The 20,722-nt window shown below is 47.8% G+C and overlaps 2 protein-coding genes across 6 annotated transcripts; one reads left to right on the forward strand and one right to left on the reverse strand.

Moving 5' to 3' along the window:
* The first annotated feature begins 103 nt into the window (after positions 1 to 103).
* On the forward strand, positions 104 to 13,732 carry SVOP (SV2 related protein). The gene is made up of 16 exons (XM_034428901.3): positions 104 to 1,826; positions 4,378 to 4,538; positions 4,679 to 4,764; positions 5,047 to 5,145; positions 6,136 to 6,207; positions 6,463 to 6,587; positions 6,820 to 6,883; positions 7,148 to 7,273; positions 7,484 to 7,612; positions 8,033 to 8,106; positions 8,709 to 8,785; positions 9,553 to 9,660; positions 10,402 to 10,513; positions 10,635 to 10,716; positions 10,858 to 10,947; positions 11,505 to 13,732. The coding sequence occupies exons 1-16, from the start codon at positions 1,792 to 1,794 to the stop codon at positions 11,694 to 11,696; spliced, it is 1,632 nt and encodes a 543-aa protein (XP_034284792.1). The 5' UTR covers positions 104 to 1,791; the 3' UTR covers positions 11,697 to 13,732.
* On the reverse strand, positions 3,970 to 20,700 carry DAO (D-amino acid oxidase). Of its 5 annotated transcripts, none has more exons than XM_087880585.1 (14): positions 20,034 to 20,700; positions 19,546 to 19,653; positions 19,197 to 19,373; positions 18,393 to 18,593; positions 17,817 to 17,931; positions 17,398 to 17,474; positions 17,188 to 17,253; positions 16,767 to 16,821; positions 16,435 to 16,539; positions 16,007 to 16,089; positions 15,526 to 15,643; positions 15,253 to 15,351; positions 14,987 to 15,149; positions 3,970 to 4,563 (listed from the first exon to the last, which is right to left on the reverse strand). In XM_087880585.1, exons 4-13 carry the CDS (start codon positions 18,584 to 18,586, stop codon positions 15,018 to 15,020), a joined length of 1,044 nt encoding a protein of 347 aa, XP_087736711.1. In that variant the 5' UTR covers positions 18,587 to 18,593; positions 19,197 to 19,373; positions 19,546 to 19,653; positions 20,034 to 20,700; the 3' UTR covers positions 3,970 to 4,563; positions 14,987 to 15,017. The 5 variants fall into 5 exon arrangements, with proteins under 5 accessions (XP_087736711.1, XP_034284796.2, XP_034284793.2 ...); XM_034428905.3 differs by lacking the exon at positions 3,970 to 4,563 and adding an exon at positions 14,657 to 14,781 and having other exon boundaries at positions 15,006 to 15,149; XM_034428902.3 differs by lacking the exon at positions 3,970 to 4,563 and adding an exon at positions 14,657 to 14,781.
* Positions 20,701 to 20,722: the final 22 nt, after the last annotated feature.

Consider the following 20,722-nt stretch of genomic DNA (forward strand, 5'->3'; position numbering starts at 1 on the left):
AACGGGGTCTCCCCGCCCCTCGGTTGCTAAGCGGTTCTACGCCAAATGGATCCCGTCCCGCCCCGGATGCCGCGAAAACACGGTTCCGCGGGCCGGAAAAAAAGGTTCCGCGGAGCAACTTCCCTAAAAGACAGGAGGAGGGGGGCCTATTTTTCCCGTGAGGAAGAGAAGACAGAGAGAGAGACAAAAAAAAAAAAACAGCATTCTAGATCAACTGTTTTTTTTAAACTGCACCAAAGCAATTTTAAAGCATTGGCTTTAAAGATGGTAGATTCAGTTCTACATGGGAGTAGTAAGCCCTCTGAGTCCAGAGGGAACTAAGCCTCAGGCAATAAAGCTGCACTATTAATTGTTCATCCCAAACACCAGCTGAAAGCAAACACTCAATATATTTAAGGGGGTCGAAGCAAAATATTAAACAGCGTCTGAGAAATGAAGGAAAGCAGTTCTGAGACATTTCAAACTCTACCACATTCTCTAATATATTTAGAATTTAAGGCAACCTTGCCAATCGGGGACAAAACTTGCAATGAGCTGGAGCAATCCAAGAAGAGGACAAAAAAGCTGATATGTCCAAAATCCCGGTCAAGACCGTGTTGCTTCAGGCTCCCTGTGCGTTACAATCTAGTTGCACCTTGGCCTCCAGTGCCAGCTTTCCTGATTCCCTGCTCAGCCCAAGCAAGAGCCAACACACCCAAAAGCAGAGTTGGGAAGTTATCCAAGACAACTTCTTTGAGACAGATCCAGAGCGCTCAAGCCTCCCAATGGCCAGAAGGCAGCCTTCCTCACTTTCTGTCTTCCAGATAAGGGAGAGCAACTTCCAGAAACACACATACACCCACACATCTGAGAGGCATAAGACTGGGGAGGGGGCCATCAAGTTTTGCATTCTGAGGCAGGTGCATTAATTTCAGATTGCGGATTTGACCATGAGACTATAAGATGATAATTGCACCAGTTGTTTACTCCAAGCTATGGCAAAGCACACTTACTCTAGTCTAAATGGAGGTTCTGGTGCTTCTTCTGATAGGAAACTCAGGATCTTGTCTGACCCTCCTGGTCTTTCCTTCTATTTGCTGTTCCCTATCTCTTTTCATGCCCGCACTACATGCATTCATCTTTTTGAACTGAGTTTAGTTTCTTACTATTTCTAAAATATTTTTATTGCAATTTCATTCAACTCAACTCAAATCACTCCACCCTCAACACCCAGCCCTGGAAGGCTACTGAAGAGGCAAAAGATGGAAGCTTCCTCCATCGCTCAGTTGCTCAGTCCCTGGAAAGAAGAGATGCATGGCTTAAATTTCCAGCTCTGGACCCAGGAATCCCTTTCACCCCAGCAAGAAACCTCTTCTTAGTCATCTCTTGCAGCAAACCCTACAGCTGTAGGAGGAGCTTTGGAGAGCTGGGTCCATCTTGTGGAGCTCTTTCACCCCGCCGGGGCCCCAGTATTAGATTGGGGTGTTTTGCCCCCAAGAACTCTAGGTTTTCCTCTAATAATCCCTGCCTGGAGCATTGCAAAGATCTCTCGCAAGCGAGGCGGAAGATTGCCCTGCAGCCAGCAAAGCGAACTGAGAGCAGCCAGCAAGTAAAAGGGGAGGATTTCAAGGCAAGCAAGCTGCCCCCCTCCCTCCCCCGCTACTGCTGGTACAGAGCTCGCCTCCTCCTTCTGGATTTGCATCGCGCAGTCTGGCTGGTTGCAACGGGAGCTGTCCTACTCGGCAACCTCCTGAAATCACCTGCTTCTCCCCACTATGTAAGAGCGATGAGACCTCCAGCCACACCTTTGCAATGGAGGAGGATTTGTTCCAGCTAAGGCAACTGCCGTAAGTAACCCGGGGTGGGGAGAGCGCCCCAGTTCCTTGAGGGGTATTGCAAAGAGCCCTGTTGTGCCTTGTCCCGAATTCCTTGCTTGCAATGTCCCCTTCCCGCCCCCACAGCTGGGACCCTCCAGAGGCCTGGGGCTGGAGCGCTCTGATCTTCCCAGCCATTGCTGATGGATGAGAGTTATAGTCCCACCAACTGGAGGGTCCTTGCATGGGGAACCCTGCCCAAAACATAATTTGCTTCCTCCCAGGATCAACACTTTGCCCTTTGTGGGAGGTGTTATTTTCTGAAGGGAAATTTCAGAATTTTGACCCAGCCAAAATGTTTGTGATCATGGAAACTGAAGATCTTAGATTCCGGACATGTTTTTCCTTCTCTTCCTGAATGCTGCAAGAATGGGGGTGGCTAGGAATTCCTCTGCTTTCTCCTGCAACTACAGGTTTTGCAGAGAGATCCCAGGAGGAGGAGGAGGGAGGGGGGCTTTGAAAGACTTGGGAGAATATGCAAGGCATTGCTAGGCAGAAGTGGGGGGGGTAGTTTATGCTTCCACCTCAGATACGTGTGGTGAGCAGAGACACCCACACATTTGCAGGAATTTGAATTTCTGCTTGCGATAGTCTGGCTCTGTCAAGAAATAACCTTTTATTTTGCTGACTGCTGGCTGCTGGATCAGGCACAGATCAAATTGCAAGATTTTCTGGGCGAAGAAGCCTTTTACATGTTGGCTTAATTAGTTCCTTTCAGAGCTGCGAGGTGCTTCAATGCATACAAATGCATCCCACGGAGACACCTCAGACGCCTGAGAGCTTTGCTAGGCAAAGCCTATTTAAGCACAGTTCCTCCCCAACATCCATGGGATGGCTCTGTTTTCTTTTATTCCAGCTCCGTCCGGTTAAGGCTGGCAGGCAGTGTCTTACTTTCTAAAAGATGCTTCCCATCCCAGAAAGAGAGTCTTTGGAAAGCTTCTGTAGTGGGTAGAAAGCAGAGCACCGTTCCTGAAGTCTAACCCTTTCAGAGAACCAGGATTTTGCCCTGCTCAAATCTCTTCCCCTTCCTCCAACCCCCCACCCCCAAATCTCAAGGTAGAACCAGAAGAGCCCGATTCAGTTCTGGGTATCAGTCCTGGCTTTTCTTCACTCAGAGTCCCCTCTGTAGGCCAAGCCAGATTGTGGTAGCTACAGCCACTTTGCTTGGTGAAATGAAGGAGGTGAGGAGGGGTCCAGTTTTAAGATTTCAGAATTGATAAGGCTGATGGATTCTTGAATATGCAGGCTGGCCATGGGGGAGGCACAAAATTGATCAGGAAGCACTCAGTGTGGACTTCCTATGACCAAATTACTTGGAATTGGTAAACAATTTAACATGGACTCAATATTTCTGCCATGTAGCTACTCCTCTCTTCCTCGGACGGGTTTTATTAAGGTGCATATAGTTTGTGGGATAAATTATTGCTCCCACAATGCTGTAAAGGTCCTTTAGGCGTGGCAGTCTGGTCAGTGCAGCTTAACATTTCTGAGCAGGGGTCTCCATAAAGCACTTGCCCTCCTTTTCCATTCTGCAAATGGAAGCTCCCTTGTTGCTAAAAGGGGTCTGTCTGTCAGCTTCTTGCATAATTCATGCTGATGAAATATGAATGGGCAAAGCATGAAGAGCAGCCATAGATGGAAAGCATGAAAACCCTACAGTCCTTTGGAGACTCTGGGTTCTGGGTGTGCTCAAAAACCAGGATGGGATCATTTATGGCCATGATGGTTTCAAATCCAGTGTTTATCCTTAACACTGATGATGTTACCTAGTTAGGTGATGAAATGTTGGCAAGAAAACCACCAAGTTCAGCGAGCACCAAGGACTCCATAGTTCAACTCTGAGCTACAATTATTCTCTTCCATTGTAGTATTTATCCTTATTACCTCTGTCCCAACCCTAACACTACCCCACTACCCCAATATCTTGCTTGTTCTCAAATTACCAAAATACCAATAACTCATTTCTCACCTACCCATCCGAAAGCTCCCCTAGCGTATAACTTAGCAGTGCAACATAAATTCTGCTTCTTGGTTGAAGAAATATGAAATATTCTCTTGGAGATACTTTTTAGTCTCTGCATATCCTTCTCAAAGCAACCACAGCAGGCCCTTCATATTTGTGTGTGTCAAATGTATTTATTTAGCCAGCTGGGAGCCCAAGTGTCATTGTCTGAAATCTTGGATATATATTTGCATTCCCAGCACTTACTGACCTTGTAGCTTTTGCTGGATTCATTGCCATCTGCACAGGGAAACAGATTTAGTTTCTGGCAAGCAATCAAGAACCTTCACCATTAAATAGCTTGCATATTTCTTTGACTTCATGAGCTATCACTTCTAAGACACCCTTTGGCACAACTTCCTTCAGACAAAGATAGAAACTTTCTCTGCAAATCTGACATCTGGACAAGAGTAGACCTTGCTATGACTCCCCAGCAGAAGACCTCAGCTTATGTCTGGTATCAGCAAGGTGTGCAGATTCTGGTTTCTTCCAACCTCCATGGAATCTCTTCCATCTTGCTAGAGTTGTCAAGTTTCGTCGGACAGGAGAAAGCACCCGATCCGAAGAGGACACCGTGTCAGGAGAGCACGAAGTTCAGATTGAGGGTGTCCAGACTGACTTAGAAGCTGTAGAATTGGAAGATGGAAGCATTGTGCCAAAGGAGTTTGCCAACCCAACTGATGGTGAGTAGATCACTTAGCCCTTGACCTTGAGAAAAAAAAGCAAAGTGGTCATAGGGAGCCCAGTGCATGAACGCAACCTAGAAATGGGATCGTAAAAAGTGAAATCACCTTGTCTCCTGGCATACTTGTCTCCCTTCCAGATACTTTCATGGTGGAAGACGTGGTGGAAGCAATTGGGTTTGGCAAATTCCAGTGGAAACTCTCCGTTCTGACTGGCTTAGCATGGGCAAGTAGATGGATCTACCATTCTTGATGGGTTCTTGGGAGGTATTAGATCAAAGCAAGACTGGGCTTATCTTGACTGGTCCACCTAGATAGGGGGTCTCCAAATTTGGCAGCTTTAAGACTTGTGGACTTCAACCCCCATGGCTGGCTGGGGAATTCTGAGAGTTAAGTTTTAAGTTTCTTAAATTTCCAAGTTTAGAGACCCCTGACCTAGGCAATGGGGCACGTTGGTTCTGAAGGACCTTAGCAAAGGGTTGATAATATTGTCTCCTTTCACTTCCAGATGGCTGATGCCATGGAAATGATGATTCTGAGCATCTTGGCACCTCAGCTTCATTGTGAGTGGCGATTACCCACCTGGCAGGTTGCGTTGCTCACATCGGTAGGAAAATACCACACAGCTCCTCCTGTATTCTCTAAGGGGTTTCCCCTTGTTGCCGTGGGATGTTAACACAGGAAAAAAAGCCCCACTATTTTCAGCAAGCAACTTTAATAAAGCAGGGAGCATAAAAACTCTTGACATTTCTAGAAGTAAACTGTAGACATTCCTATGCATGGCTCCTTGGTTGTCAGGCCCATTGAGCCACACCCCACATGCTGAATTTCAGTATTAGATTTGCTTCTCACTTTACTGTTTGAGACGAAGCAACAATAACATCTGCTGAGAATCTTGGCCTGCTCTAATTAATTTCAGCAGCTGGGATCTGGGACTTGGCCACCAATGATGCTTGTGACAATTTATTGTCTGATAGGAACCTGCTTCATTGTTTTCAGGGGAATAAAGAGCTTGTTTTCCTGATTAATTTACAAGAAGTTGCAGGCACTGAGAACTGTTATGGCAATGTTTGTTATATCCCATGCAGAGAATGACACTGGTGATTCCCTCCAGATAATTCCATTCCATGAAGTCATGGGCCCATGGAAGATTATCAATAAATTTGAATAAATAAGGGATTGAATTTAATGAGTCAAAAATGATTAAGGATTGTTTGTCATGTTTTGCCTGATAAATGCATTTCACCTACACCCCAGTATGTTGCATTGATATTTTTGAAGGTGTGGCCAACTTACCTCATCCTTCTACATTTCTCCTTCTCCTTTAGTTACCTTCTATCCTTTATTGTCTTCTGTGATTTTTAACGCTCCGAGAAGGAGACCATTAGAGCTGGGTGGAGAATACATTCAAACACATTGATAAATTGTGTTTATTTACCATAGACCTGGCAAGGGCTCCTGTAAAACTCTTGTGCAGAGAGTCTGTGGGATGCCTTTTTGCGAAGCCTCTTGTTCCTTCATCGTTAGGAAGTCGTCTTCTTCGGAAATCCACATTTCAGCTTGCACCTGGCAAATGCATTTTGTCCATTCCTTGCAGGTGGTTTTCCTGGGAATGATGTTTAGTTCCACACTGTGGGGAAATATTTCAGACCAATATGGCAGAAAAACCGTAAGTCTCCACACGCCTTTGGGATATTTGCTTGTCCCCTTGTATTAAATGCTAAACCATCGTTACTCTACTCAGCATCCTTCCAGATGTATGAACTACCATCTCAGTCCTCTGCAATTCCCATCCGCCATCCCATTTACAGGCTCAGGGATTATCTCCTATATGTTCTGCAGGTTAACCCTAAGGGGAAAGTTTGGGATTTTCGTCCTGGGAGCAGTCAATGTTGCTTTCTTGGCGTTTCTTCCTTCTGCGCAGGGGCTGAAGATCAGCGTGCTCTGGACCTTGTACTACGGAGTCCTTAGTGGATTTGCACCAGTTTACAGCTGGATCTTGGTCCTGAGGGGCTTGGTGGGCTTTGGGATTGGAGGCGTCCCTCAGTCGTAAGTATATCCTCCCTTTGTCCAGACCCAACCCAGACTTTGGAAAGGCCTGCTTGAAATGGCTACCATCTTCCCATGACTCCCCAATTCTGAATCCATCACCAAGTCAGATAAAGTGATTTTGAATGTTCTCACTGGAGCTTCAATAAAAAGTCAACAGTTTTACTGGCTATCAGGACCACTATTGTTGTAACGCTGCAATCTATCTCTTTGATATTTTTATTCTTTCCAGGGTAACATTATATGCAGAATTCCTCCCCATGAAATCCAGAGCAAAGTGCATATTGCTGATTGAGGTGAGTGGAGAAAAGGCAGACTCCAGATGACAGAGAAATCCAAAATGAAACGCTGAGGAGTAGAGATTTCAGGGTCCATCATTGTCCCATTTCATTGTTTGCGGCTCCAGAGCTGCCACATTGGTTGGGAGTGTGCCATGTGAGCAAGTCACGCAGAACAGATTTTCCACCAATGGTGGCCATCAAAAGCTAAGGCAATTAATCTACCTTGGAACTCATCCATTGGAATAACCCTTCCTGTTTTTTCCTCCTTTCCATGGACAGGTCTTCTGGGCCATCGGAACCGTCTTTGAAGTCCTCCTTGCATTGTTTGTAATGCCCACCCTTGGCTGGCGTTGGCTGCTCATCCTTTCAGCTCTCCCTCTTATGCTGTTTGCCATCTTGTGTTTTGTACGTTTTCTTTCTGGGAGCAAAGTCTCTGATCTTCCTTCCTTGGTAGTTAGATAGTCTAAGCCTTAGAGATGCTCCCCAGCCTCGTGTCCTCAAGAAGTGTCAGATTACCACCCCACTTTGCTTCCAGCTGGCAGGTTTGACAAGATAGGAGGTTCAGGTTGGGCATCAGGTTGGGCAACATCTCATGGTCTTCCTTGTCTCCTGCAGTGGCTGCCAGAAAGTGCCCGATACGATGTATTAACCGGTAACCAAGAAAAGGCCATTGCTACACTGAAAAGGATTGCAACTGAGAATGGCGCCCCGATGCCTCTGGGGAAACTGATTATGTCTAGGCAGGTGAGTTCGGGAGAAGGTCTTCATGACCATCCCAAGTCTTGAGGAGGAAGGGATGGGAACCATTTGTCTTCATGACGGTTTGGTTTGACTAATTTTCTACCCCACCTTTCTCTAAACTGCTGAGAAAACATCCCACCGGCAGTAAATCCAAAGGCAGGCATCAGTAGGAAAAAACCTGGATGCATTTGAACCCGGATTTCACTATAAACAGGGCTTGTGTTCCATACTTGGCAGTTGCTGGCAAACTTTTTTAACAGCGTTCCTCGCTCATGCCACACACCTCAGAGATTGGTGACCTGCAACCCTTGCCTGTGTGGCTTCTGGTTCCAGTATTCACCCAAGAGAACCTGGAGCTGCACATTTGCACCTGACTTTATGCTGTTTGTTGAGACGGCACCAAAAATTGTTGTTTCCAAACAGGAAGATCGAGGGAAAATGAGGGACTTATTCACACCACAGTTCAGACTGACGACGCTTCTGCTGTGGTTTATCTGGTAAGACGGCAAGGCTGCGTGGAAATCTGGCTTGACCCCTTGCCCAGGTGGGCTGGTGGCCTACAGGCAGTTTGGCTGAAGGGAGAGGAGGTCTGGCCGTTGACAAGCAGCTCCCTTGGGACCTTCTGTCTACCCTAGATGGTCATCTGAGAAGTCATAGGCCTATGGGGCCAGGTAGTGCCTTATGGGCCCCTCAGCACAAATGCCTCATCCAGAGGTCTCACTACAGGGGAGTCCTGAGGACCCCATTGAGACCAACGCTGGAAAGATTTACAACTGATAAATTGCCAAGGCTTTTTAAATAGTAAAAACCTGAGTGAAGAAACAGACATACAGCACTAAGAAGTCAGTAAAGCAGTTACTTGCTGAAGTCTCCCAGGAGGTGGGTTAAATCAGAGCTTAATAACTTTGCTACAAGACAGATGCAGAACATCTGGGGACCATCTCAGAGCAGGTCTCGGCTCCTCTGCAGTGAGATGGAACTGGGTGGTGTAGTACCTCCCTCTTGGGTGCTGATAGCTGTTTTACACAGCCCCGTTGTTGTTTTATGCTTTCTTTTGAGGGCATCTCATTTTCTGAAGGTTTCCCTTTGCTCTTCACAGGTTCTCCAATGCTTTTTCTTACTATGGCCTCGTCCTGCTGACCACGGAGCTATTCCAAGCAGGAGACCTTTGCAGCCGTGAGTCAAACCGAGTGGGGAGAGAATACGCCCAGAATGCCCTTTGCCTTAAGGCCAGTCCAAAGAGGTCTTCTGAGGGAAGACATTGGAGGTTCATGGTTGCCCGACTCCTCAGTGGGCACTTCAGTGGCCATCTATTCTGCCCTCCAGTAGCATCACCTTTTTATACTGCTCTTTCCACCAGCTGCTGGTTTCCGATTCTTGGCTGCCTTATTTCTGATTCCCAGCTAATTCTCCAGTCCTGGCCACCATGTTTAACTGCTGGCTGAGGAATTCTGGGAGTTGAAGTCCACAAATCTTAAAGTTGTCAAGTTTGGAGAGCCTGGCCTAGAGTTAATCTCTGAAGTTTTCACTAAAACAAGCGGGAGCCTCCTCTCTGTCCTGTCCAGCACCAGATTGGGGAAGCTTTATTCAGTGGATGGTTCTACCTGGTCCCTCAGTTGAGGTCAAGAAGGACCATTGACAAGAGGCCCATTCAGCCAGTGGCCTGCTAGGATGGACAGCAGCCCCTCTCAATACCTGGAAGGGCAACTTGCATGAGCGTTTCACAGGGGCACGGGGTTCCCTAAAGTCTGTGCTGGGTGGGCTGGTCACCCTGTGGGCATCTGGTGGATCAACCTTGGTGATGGTTGAGTGAGGGGGATTCTGCCAACAGTGAGCAAAAGAGCACAGCCAGGCCACAGGGCACAAGGTTGGCTATCCAGCAAAGGGTGGGGGCTCAAGACCTCACTTCCTCCCCCTCCTCTCTTTCTCCTTCTCCATCCAAGTGTCCAACAGGAGGAAAACGGTGAAGGCCAAATGCAGCCTGGCGTGTGAATTTCTGACGGAAAAGGACTACATCGATCTGCTCTGGACCACCCTCTCCGAGTTCCCAGGTGGACCTTCGGAAAGGGGAAGGGGTGCCCATGGGGGTCTGCAACTGAGGGAGGGGCAAGAGGTGGCATGATACCAGAAGGAAAGGAGGAGCTTGTGTTGGGTTATTCTGACCCTCCTCTTCGTCCTTTTGGCCCCACCGTGGTTGAGAAGAAAGATCTCAGATATTAATCCAGTGGGTACCTAGCTCCCCATCTCATGCCCAATTAAAACTGACACGCTGCCAGCATACTTTTAAGATTTAGCTGCATTATCCAAGATGCTAAACACAATTTAAGAATAAATATTGGCCTCTGTAATTTTCTTTTCAAAGAGATATGTTGATCATTTCCACTCATTTCCATTGAAATGGTGATTATGGTCTTGAGGCCCCCACTTCCCTCTCCCACATCATCCCAAAGTCTTTTGGGGAGAGGTTACAAGGAGAAATGAGAGATCCTCCTTTGACTTCAGTGAAACTATCTCACGTGGTGCTGTCACTCTGGAGATGTGTGAATCTCTAAGAGATTCTGCTCTTAGAAATGGCTCTTGGGGAAAATGTCCTCCGATTTGATTTGGCCAACAAGTTCAGAAAAGTTGATAACCCAACCTGGAGCCAGTGGTTGGCCAGACATTGCCATGCTGAAGGTGACTCCATTTCTCCTGCAACCTGGAAGGATTCGCACTCGTACCCAGACACTGGTGGTGGTGAAATGGCCTTAAGGCTCCTCCTGCTTCTCCTTTTCCTTCTCCTCCTCCTCCAGGGGTTCTTGTGACCTTGTGGGTGATTGACCGGATCGGCCGCAAGAAGACGATGGCGCTTTCCTTTCTGGTCTTTGCCTTCTGCAGCCTCTTGCTCTTCCTCTGTGTCGGAAGGTGAGTCCGGGGGATCCAGAGAAGACTCACCCCCCAGTTGAGGTTCCTCCAGGGACAGCAAGGGAAAGACTCTGGCACATGGGCTGTCTCTCTAAAAGCAAGCCACCCTCTCTTCATATAGGAAGGTGCTCACCGTGCTGCTCTTCATCGCCAGGGCCTTTATTTCGGGAGGATTCCAGGCTGCGTATGTTTACACCCCCGAGGTAGGAAGGGAAAGCACCTCTTCTCCAGCTAGTAGCGGTGTTGGAGAACGGTGAGGGAGAGGGCTTGGCCAAGGGACCGCCAGCGGCAGCAAGCCCAAGAGTGGGCAGGGAGCCTCAAGGCGGCCATGGTTTTCTCAACAGGTCTACCCAACTGCCACCCGTGCCCTGGGCCTGGGGACATGCAGTGGAGTGGCCAGAGTTGGTGCCCTCATCACACCCTTCATTGCCCAGGTAAAGCAAGGACGCCTCCTAGTGGCAACTCAGGGCTTCCCTTGACCCAATCCTGTCCTGGGACATCCCAATGAATCAGGGGTTCTAGAGACTTCTGAAAGGAAGCTCTAGCAATAAAAGGGCAGAGCCTGGATCTTCATGCTAGATTTGCTACAACCCCTCCCGATTCACGAAATGTTCTTTAAGCTGCATCTCATTCTCCAATATATATTTCTAAAGACCCTTCAACAACACAATTGTGAGGGCGCATACAAAGAGCTACGTATCATGATGAGGTTGCCTACCTTCTCAGTTCTTCAGATATAAGGCGGACATTTCCCTGTATTTGCGCTTCATCTACCTAGACTGCTCTGAATAGGAAGCCATCATCTTTGTCACCATATTATTGCAAAGTTCCAACACCCTAAGGTCCCTAATCAATCACAGCCAAGAGCTTGGCTTGTCCATTCAACTTAATTTAACCCTGGGAGATTTGACCAAGCCTGGAGGGTCCTTTTTTGTCCAAATCATGGTAAGGACACCATTCTTTGCTGATCTTCTTCTACCTCCATTTCCAGGTGATGCTGGAGTCTTCGGTCTATTTGACGCTGATCGTTTACAGCGGGTGCTGCATCTTAGCAGCTGTGGCTTCCTGCTTGCTTCCCATCGAAACCAGAGGCCGCGGCCTCCAGGAATCCACCCACAAGGAGTGGGGGCAGGAGATGTTTGGGCGTGGCGTCCCCCAATCAAACTCTGGCTCTCAGGGGTGATTGCCCCACCTGGAGGAAGTCAACACTTCCAACTCCCGAGAAGTGCAATATCTCACTACCATCCTTGGCCCAAAGAAGGGATGGTCAACCTGTCCTGGATCCTTTGTTGCTTGCATCTTCACCACCCCCACGTGCAAGGAGAGGCATTCCATCTGGGAGATGAAAGTGTGTGTGTGTTTGTGTGCATTGAAGAGGAAAGTCTAGCCCCAAATTTCTACCACGTTTTTCATGGTGGACATAGACAACAGGAGAACCGGGTTTTGCTCTTGTTGCCAAGGGAACTTCTCCATCTCACACAAGCAATGGCCATGCCTTCAAGGACTCCATTCTTCACAAGACACTTCATGTCTTCAACCCTGGGAAGCAAACGGGTTCATATGTATGTGTACTCACGCCTAGAGTAGCTCAAAGGCACTTGTGAATTGATTAGCAGCCTTGCACTCTTTCTATCACCATGAACTGTCAAGGCCCACAAACCGCTAATTTAGCTGAATCTCCTTGGCAACTGAGATTGTGAGGGTGGACAGGCATTCGGATAAAAGCTGTTCCCCTCACCGATGGAGAACTTCCTTGGATATTGAAGTCAATCCTGCAAAAAAAGGAAATTTGGAAACACAGCATACGGTTATGACTGCCCCGTCTCCAAAGAAAGGTGGTGCCGCAGGAAAAGTCCACCCAGGTGACCCAAAGGTTGAAGTGTTTTTCTCAGGAGGAAACTAGAGGAGAAAATGCCTGTAAGTTTAGCAAATGGTGCAGAGTGAGATCATTACAGGAAAAATATTCTCTCTTGAATTTAGGTTCATCCAGTAAAATGGAAGGGAGCAGATTCTGTCTTCATGCAACTCATATTGGTGATGGTTCCTCTGGGTTGCTATCCACATTCCACAACAGAGAGGCCCAAGAATGGGTACATGCCCTGGTGGTCCTCCAGAGACATCCATCTTAGCCATCCTCTTTCTGTCCCTGGGCACCCCACAAAGGCCAACCGTTCGTAGACAGGAGAGAAGACGAGGGCCTCGTTTCTAGACATTCCTCCTCATTTTTCCACCTGTTCAGATGGAAACAGGTACCATCATGCCTAGCAGGCTTTGGCTGGGCCAGCTGAGGTGAAAAACATCATCTGGCCATCATATCTGGACTGGGAAGCCTCAGGTGGTGTTTAAGGAGGCTGCACTTTTGTAGCTATGACGTGTGTGTGTGTGCATGTGTGCCAGAGGCTCACGCAGGCAACTTCTAACATGTTTAGGGCTGAGTGGCTTCTACTAAGATGGTTTCATTCCTTGTGTGACCACTCCCACTTGGCCTATAAAGAATTCTATTCTCTTTTGATGGATATGAATGGCTTTCTGAGATCTGGAACATTTACCAACTGCTACTTAAAATTGTAGGTAAGTTCTGTTAGTTGTGCAAACTACTTGTACAGATAGAGCAGCTTCACGCTGGCACAAAAATGATGATCAAAAAGAGGTTGTCACAGGCTATTTAAGTTGATTAGATTTTTCCCTGACGATGCAAACCGATTTTGCAAGCTTCCGATTGTTGAGCTGGAAATCTGTGCTGTCACTTTTTTTTCCCCCCTTTCTGACCATAAGTTTTGGCCTTCTCATATTTGAGGAGCATTTTAATGCCAGAAATTCACCGACGTATGTAACGAAGATAGGGCTCTAAACACACCGAGGTCTGTTGGTGTGTTCATTAAAAAAAGAAGCAACAATGCCATTTGACCTTCACTTGTGGTGTTTGGGACTCTGTGGGTTCTCCAGTTCTCTAACTGGCAAAGCTTTGGGGAGCGTTTGCTGTATATGCTGTGTGGAATGGTATTTGTATTTCTCAGTGTTTGGGGCAGAGGGGTATTATTTAAGTGTCTGCTATGTTCGAATGTACAGTTTCTAACTGTGACGTGTGTTCTCAAGATTTCTGTATCCTGAGCTTCTTGTACTACTATATTTTCATCTGTCTCCGTTAATTACACACCATTAGGCAGTGCAATTCCACACTGGATATTTTATGTTGAATAAACGAGTAGTTTTTCATAAGGAGGATGATTATGGCATTCTCACTCCCTCAAAAGAAGGCATTGCGTCCACCCAAGGAAGCGTCCACCATCAGACTGAAAACTCACCACAGCTCTAGTGCCCTTAGGGAAGAGTCTTCTCAGTTCTTTTCTGGAAATTTGCAGCTGGTGCTGCAAAGTCCACAATGGAAAACTAGAATCGGTGAAAAGCAGCCGGAGATGTCCCTGGTGGTTTGCCCGGAGCTGCTCAGAACAGCTCTTCTGCTTGATCTGTCAGCACCCGGGATGCTCCTTCTCCATCTGGCTCTGCTGAAGCTGGTCACTTCCTTTTGCTGCCCGCTCTAAACTGCAAGGGAAGGTTCTCTCCTGCTTGCAATGCATCTCTGGAGACTTCTTCAACTGTATTTGGATGCATCAGATTTTGATCACTTCAGCAGTAAGCCCAGAGGTGTCCAACCTTAGCAACTTGAAGACTTGTGGACTTCAATTCCCAGAATTCCCCAGACAGCAAGGGGAATCCTGAGAGTTGAAGGCCTCAGGTCTTCCAGTTGCCAGGGTTGGACAACCCTGAATTATCCATTTATCCTGATTTACTCAGGTGGACAATCTCACGCTAAGTAATGAGTTTACTGGAGTCGACCCTCACATATTTTTAAGAGATAAAAAAGAAGTTACCTAAGAAAGTAATAAGTAAACATAAATAAAGGCTCCGTCTTGTAAGTTTTAACAGAGGACAACTCCACTAGGAAGGGAATATGGACCAGGAAGCAGATCTAATTGTTATTTGAGAAGAAAAAGTGTGAGAGAAAGTTGTATGAGCAGAAGGGGGACCAGCCTCCTGTCTGGAGAAAGAATCCAAAAATGGCTACTGTCAGATAATTGTTTGCCCTCTGCTTGAACACATTTGTTCATCAGTTCCCTATGAATAAAACCCAGCATCCACATGGAAAGTTTGAGGTTTATCTGTACTTAGACTTGGGAATCCATGCAATTGTTGTGGTTACAAACTTTCCACCTGCAGCTCTCCATGTTGTTCCATCAACATTTAGGACATTTTTTTGTACCAAAAACCTAAATTGAGATGAAAGAAAAGAGGGACTGGCTTCACAAATCTTGGAACACCTCACCAATCCCAAACAGCTGTCTTATTTACTCTGTGTGCCCAGCCAAAGTGGGGAGTCCAGTTACAAATACTCTTAAGGAACCAGACTCCCAAATTTGACAAGATTAGCTCCCCTTTGTAAGATGGAAGGGGGAAAAAAAACTCCAGACCTACACGGAAAGGTTTCCGACACCATTGCACTTGTTCAAAGATTTGCCCGAGGTGGCTTGGCCAACTTCTGACCTTCCAGGATCTTCTCAAAGAGTTTGGCTGCTTCCATGGCACACCCCCAGTGAATGGTGAGCCCAAACCCTCCGTGACCGTAATTGTGAATCACCTGAAAGGGAAAGAACGGGAACTTCAAAGCACAGAAGTAGATGAGATGCAAGACTGAATCTACAACATCTCCTGGAATCCTTTTCATTCAGAAAAACGGCTACCTCTGATCGGAGCGTCCCGTGGCGAATGGTCTCGTGTTCCAGCCGGACGGCAGGGCGTGATGGGCGTAAACCACTCCATTCTTCGACTACCTTGGCTTCCTGGAAGAATTACATCCAGCAGCTTATCCTCAGACCCCAATGCTCCCTCAGGCTATGGGGCACTAAACACCCTGGATGAGCTTCCACAGGGACTTCCTTCCCTACCTAGGGAAATGGGGAGAATGCAAGTGTTTCTCCCAACAGCCTTGGCCCATCTTGGCTGAGCTGATCTACCTGGAGGCTGGGCATCAACTTGCAGCATCCTTCCCAGATTTTTCTACGATCCTCTGGGTTGTTCTCTGTACTCCAGTTTCCCAGCTGAAATATACCCCCCAAGGTCACCGTACGGCTCCTGCCAAGAACAGAGGAGGGAGGAACAGTCAGTCTTGAACGATTTTAAATCAGGACCTGACCTCCTTCCTTGGTCTCTTGTCCTGCAGGTGGGTTAGGTTACAGCTCTCATCCTGCTGAACCAGCATGGTCAGAGTCCCACCCCCTGGAAGCCACCAAGTTAGAGGAAGCTGGGGGTCAAACTGCCTTCCCTTCTCATGGAAGGATATCGGCAGAAGATGGGGGGAGCCTCCCTTCAATCTTAAGAATACAGGATCACCGGATTCCAATAGGAGGAGAAGACTTGATCCCAGGAGATGCAGCTGGAATGCCTTAGTTGGATCCACCTTGATCATCCCGCCACTCTCCACTGCCTTTTCCTTACCCGGGGATGATGTAGGGCTCCCTGTAGATCCCAGCGTCAATGTTATGGGTGATGATGAAGTGCTTCACCCAGGGGGCCTCGACCTAGAGATCCAGAATAAGCACGAAGGTCAGGAAGGAGCCAGATGGAGCACTGGTGCAACCTGCCAATGCATGGCCAGAAGAAACAACTTCTCTGCTTTCTCCTGGCTTGTTGTGACAAGCAGCAGGTCACAAAGACGACTATATTTATTTGTTTAAACAACTGCCCATCTCTATCCAGCAAACAACACCCGCCTCTCCCTCCCTGCTTGTCTCTAGGGTTTGAGGGCCTTCTGGGAAGGTTCAGACCAGCCTTCCTCAACGCCCAACGTCCAAGTGTGCTGTCCCACTAGGATATGTCACAGGTTGCCTCCACCAGCCCTGTTGACCAACTCCCCCAGGCCTCACCTTGATGGTCTGTCCTCGGCCTGGACGCAGCTCAGGGTCAGTCTGTAGTTCTCCGGCACGAATTCCGGTACAATTGACCACCACGTCCACTCCTTCAGCGGTCAGCTAACAGAAGAGAGTAAGTGGATTCAGTCCCCATCTTGCTTTTCAGGCATACAAGCCCCTCCCCCCCCCCCCCATCTGCCCAGAGTGGTGTTTCTCAAACTGAAGTCCACCCATCTCCAATTTGAGAAACACTGGACTAGAATGACCTTCTCAACTTGGTGCCCTCCAGATGTTACGGTTTTTAATTTCCACCATTCTCAGCCAGCTCTACATAGATCCCAACTCACCTCCTGGAAGGACTTAATTTTCCGATGGAAGAACTGGACCTTCCGTGAGGCCAACCTTTTAAGAGCAATGGAGGATTGTCAGCAGAAGAGTTTGACAGACATTCCTGTTGGCTCTGGGGTTTTGGGGGAGGGACAGCAGGGCTTGAAGGCAACTGTTCTTCCTTTTCTCCAACCACAACTAGTTTTTCCAAGCTATTAACATCTCTGACTATGGAAGGTTGAGGCTAGCCAGTCATTATTAGCTGAATGACAAGGGTTCCAATTTATCTTTCAAGGCCACCACATGATTAAAGATTTAATCAAAGGCCCCAACCAGCTTCCCCAGCCACCCACTCTGTCACCATGAGAATAAAATCCGAACTACCTAAAACCCAGAGAGTTGCCAAATGTAGATAGCAAGAAAAAGAAGACTCATACATACTGGTTTGTAAGCCAGGTGAGATAGACTTTGCCCTCCAAGATCAGGGCCGTGTTGAACCAACCGAAGCTGAAATTAGGGAAAAAGAAGACCAAAACAAAAAATATGGATACAAATTCTGGGAGTTGAACTCCACGCATCTTCAAACAGCTAAGGTTGAGAAACATTGGTCTACAACAGTTCCCAAATCCAAGAGAAGAGGCTGTCTAATACCTGTAGCCGGGGAACAGCTCGAGCTCCTTCTGGGACAGTTTCCTGAATCCCAAGACAATATGCTTCCATGATGGATCCTGCAGAGAAAGACACCGAGGTAAGACAAGGGAGAAATAGAATCTTACACAAATGCAAAATAAATAAGTCTTGAACCAAAAGTCTTGGCAATGTCATCCCCCCCCCCCGCGCCCCAATCAAGAACTCTCTGCCTGCAACGCTCCTGAATTTATTTTCCCACCGGTTGGAAACCTCTTTGCTCCTTGCATGACAAGGTGGAAAGGAAGGGGAATCAGAAATCCTCAAAAGCAAAACTCCAGGTCAGTCTGGAAACACCGTCTTTATACTTCACTCCAGCCTTCCAAAGAGGAACAAGCTTGCGTTGAGAAAATAGCTCAGATGTTTTTAAGCCAACCGCTTACGGGAACCGGTCGTCTGAAGAGGTTGTATCCAGAGATCAGAAACAGCCCCATCTCCTTGGCTTCTGGTGAATTAACATGTCGGAGCAGATAATCAAAAGTCTCTTTGTTCCAGATCCTGCAATATTAAATAAGACGGGATCAGACGTCTTCCTTCAAATTTGAACTTGAGGAAATTGCAAAACTGTTGGCAGGTAGGAAGGCTGTAGAAAGGCACAGCTGAGATGTATTTGGGGCAATGGTATTAGAGGAGGAACCACATGTGAACATTGGCACAGATCCTCCTCCATCAGCAGATTGATTGTAAATGTTTTACCAGGTCAAAAGGAAAAAAAAAACTACCTTGTTTATAAGTTTCTCTTCACATTTAACCCACTGAACACTTTACTTTTCACCGAGGGATCTTTGAAAAACAAGGAAGGGTTTGACCTTCTGCCCCTTGAAGATGGATGGACTTCAACTCCCAGAATTCTTTAGCCAGCATGGTCAAAGGGGGGTGGGCTTCAGCCCCTGGTCATCTGAAAGGCGCAGGAGGAACTCAGCTGGCCCTGGCAAGGGGAGCTGATCGTTTGCTCTTACGTTTCCTGCGTCTTTCCTTTGTCGTACAGGTAGGGCTGCCAAAGGCCGGCGGCCCCACTGCTGGTCGTGCCAGGGCTGAATTCATCCGCGTAGATCTCCAGCTGCAGCGGCTGGTCAACAGAGTGATATCGGTCATGGATGCAAAGGGCTGTGGACAGACCCATCACCCCAGCTCCGATCACGGCGACACGCATGGCAAGTCTGGAAGGGGCAAAAAGGGAGACCATGTTGCACCCTCTAAAAAATAACAATTCTCAAAGAAAAATATCACATTTTTCTATTCTGGGAGTGTAAAATGGGTCCTGGGCATCTCTTTGCCCTTTGGACTTCTCCAGCCCCCCCAACTGCTGCAAATCAGTCCCTCCAATGATATCCTGGTGTCCTGGCCATCTCCAGGCCAGGCAGGAGAATTCTGGGTTGGGGCAATTCCCCCTGGACACAGCAGGTTGCCCACTCCTGCTCTAAGCTTTCACGGGGACGAAGACACCACCCTGCAGTTCCCGCCCCCCCGCCCCCACCTTCAACACATGCTCTTTCTGTGGCAATTTGCAATAAGTGCAAAAGATTGAAGACCTTTTAAGAGCTGCCAAGCCTCTCTTGGGGGAAAAAAGCTAGATTTTGAGCAATCTCAGCAAAAGAGTTTTGCCTCTTCTCTCAGTCCGGCAGGCCAGCTCCTCTCTCTGCTAAATCTCCAGAGTCTATTTTCTGCAAGACCACAACCCCCAGGGAGCTACATTCTGCCCCGAACTGCTTTGTCATAATTTCATTCTCACAACCCCAAAGAAGCCAGGCGAGAGACGGAACCTTCTAACCGTGGCAATCCGCAGGCCCAGGAAAGTCTTCTCACGCAGCTGTTTGCTCAACAGGGTGCAGCTCCTTGCAGGAAGAAAGCTGGGAACGTCTTGGTGCGTTGCTCAAAGGTCCCTCCAGCAGAATAATGAGGCCATAAGGTGGAGCTTTGGTTTCTCCTGTGCCAATAAACTTTTTTGGGGGCAGAGAGAAGCAAGGCGTAACTCAAGAGCTTCTGGCCAGGCTCCACCAGACTCGGCTTTCCTGATCAGGAGTGACCTCTTGTGTCCAGCACAGGGTCTGCTTCCTTTCTGAAGCAAAAGTGTCCTCAACACAAAGTAAACCAATTGAGACAACTTCTTACCTAGTGTGGCACCATCCAGGTTGGTCTGAGGTGACCATCTCTGGACTCTTTGGGCTGAGATGGAAAGAAATGTTCCTTCCATCCCATCCGGAGCACCTCTGTTTACAACTGCAAGACAAAAAGAAGAATTCTTCTAGAAAGATCTGCTGGGACCCCCTAAAAGACGTTCCTCAAACCCAAGTCAGAATTGATCAGGCTTCCGTATCTAGCAAACGTTCCTTCCCCCAGGCTCTCCTCCATATAATCTGGTCCATTTTCTTCCACGAATCTTGAATCAATGCTCTCATATCTAGTGAATAGTCCCCAATAGTTATCCCTGCTGATTATTTCCCCCCTCCAACTTCTCATCTGCACCTCATTCACATCTGGGAAAATGCCCACAAGATTTTCCCCATGTCTCTCCTTGCTCCAGATAACAGAGGCTTCAATTGCAATCTAGAGCCAGATGTCTTACTGCCGTACTGTGGATTATTAGCTCCTTTCCTTACCCTGCTGTGTGCCGTCCTTCTGGAGATGGGGGCTGCTTGTGAAATTGGCAATCCGCTTCCCCATCTTTCCCCTATTTCTTGCAAGGGCCTCCTGCGCAGGTGTGGGGACAAACCCCACACGGGAGAACTGCAGAGACTCTGCACCTGGCAGTCAAGAATTTAGGGAGCTGTCAGCACCCTGGAAGGAGGAACCAGTCGCCTGGCCTTCTACCCCACCACCCCCAAGCATCACTGGGGGGGACTGAGGGCATTTCTCCTGAAACCAACAGGGAAATAAGCCCACTGGGGCCTTCCTTCCCTTCCTTCCTTCCCTCCCTTCCTTCCTCTTCTCCTTCTCTTCTTCTGTTTTCATTTCTTCTCCTTCTTCCATCCCTTCCTTCCTTCCCCTTCTCTTCTTCCATTCCTTCCTCTCCTCCTCCTTCTTCCATCCCTTCCTTCCTTCCTTCCTCCTTCTTTCCTCTTCTCTTCTTCCATTTCCTTCTTCCTCCTCCTTCCATCCCTTTCTCCCTCCCTTCTTCTCCTTTTCTTCTATTTCCTTCCTCCTTCTTCTTCCACACCTTCCTTCATTCTCTTCTTCTATTTCCTTCCTCTTCTCCTTCTCCTTCCATCTCTTCCTTCCTTCCTTCCTCCCTTCCTTCCCTCCTCTTCTCCTTCTCTTCTACCATTTCCTTCCTCCCTTCTTCTCCTTT

The sequence above is a fragment of the Pantherophis guttatus genome, chromosome 17, assembly GCF_059756535.1.
Source record: "Pantherophis guttatus breed Tessera chromosome 17, ASM5975653v1, whole genome shotgun sequence".
Classification (NCBI taxonomy): Eukaryota; Metazoa; Chordata; class Lepidosauria; order Squamata; family Colubridae; genus Pantherophis; species Pantherophis guttatus.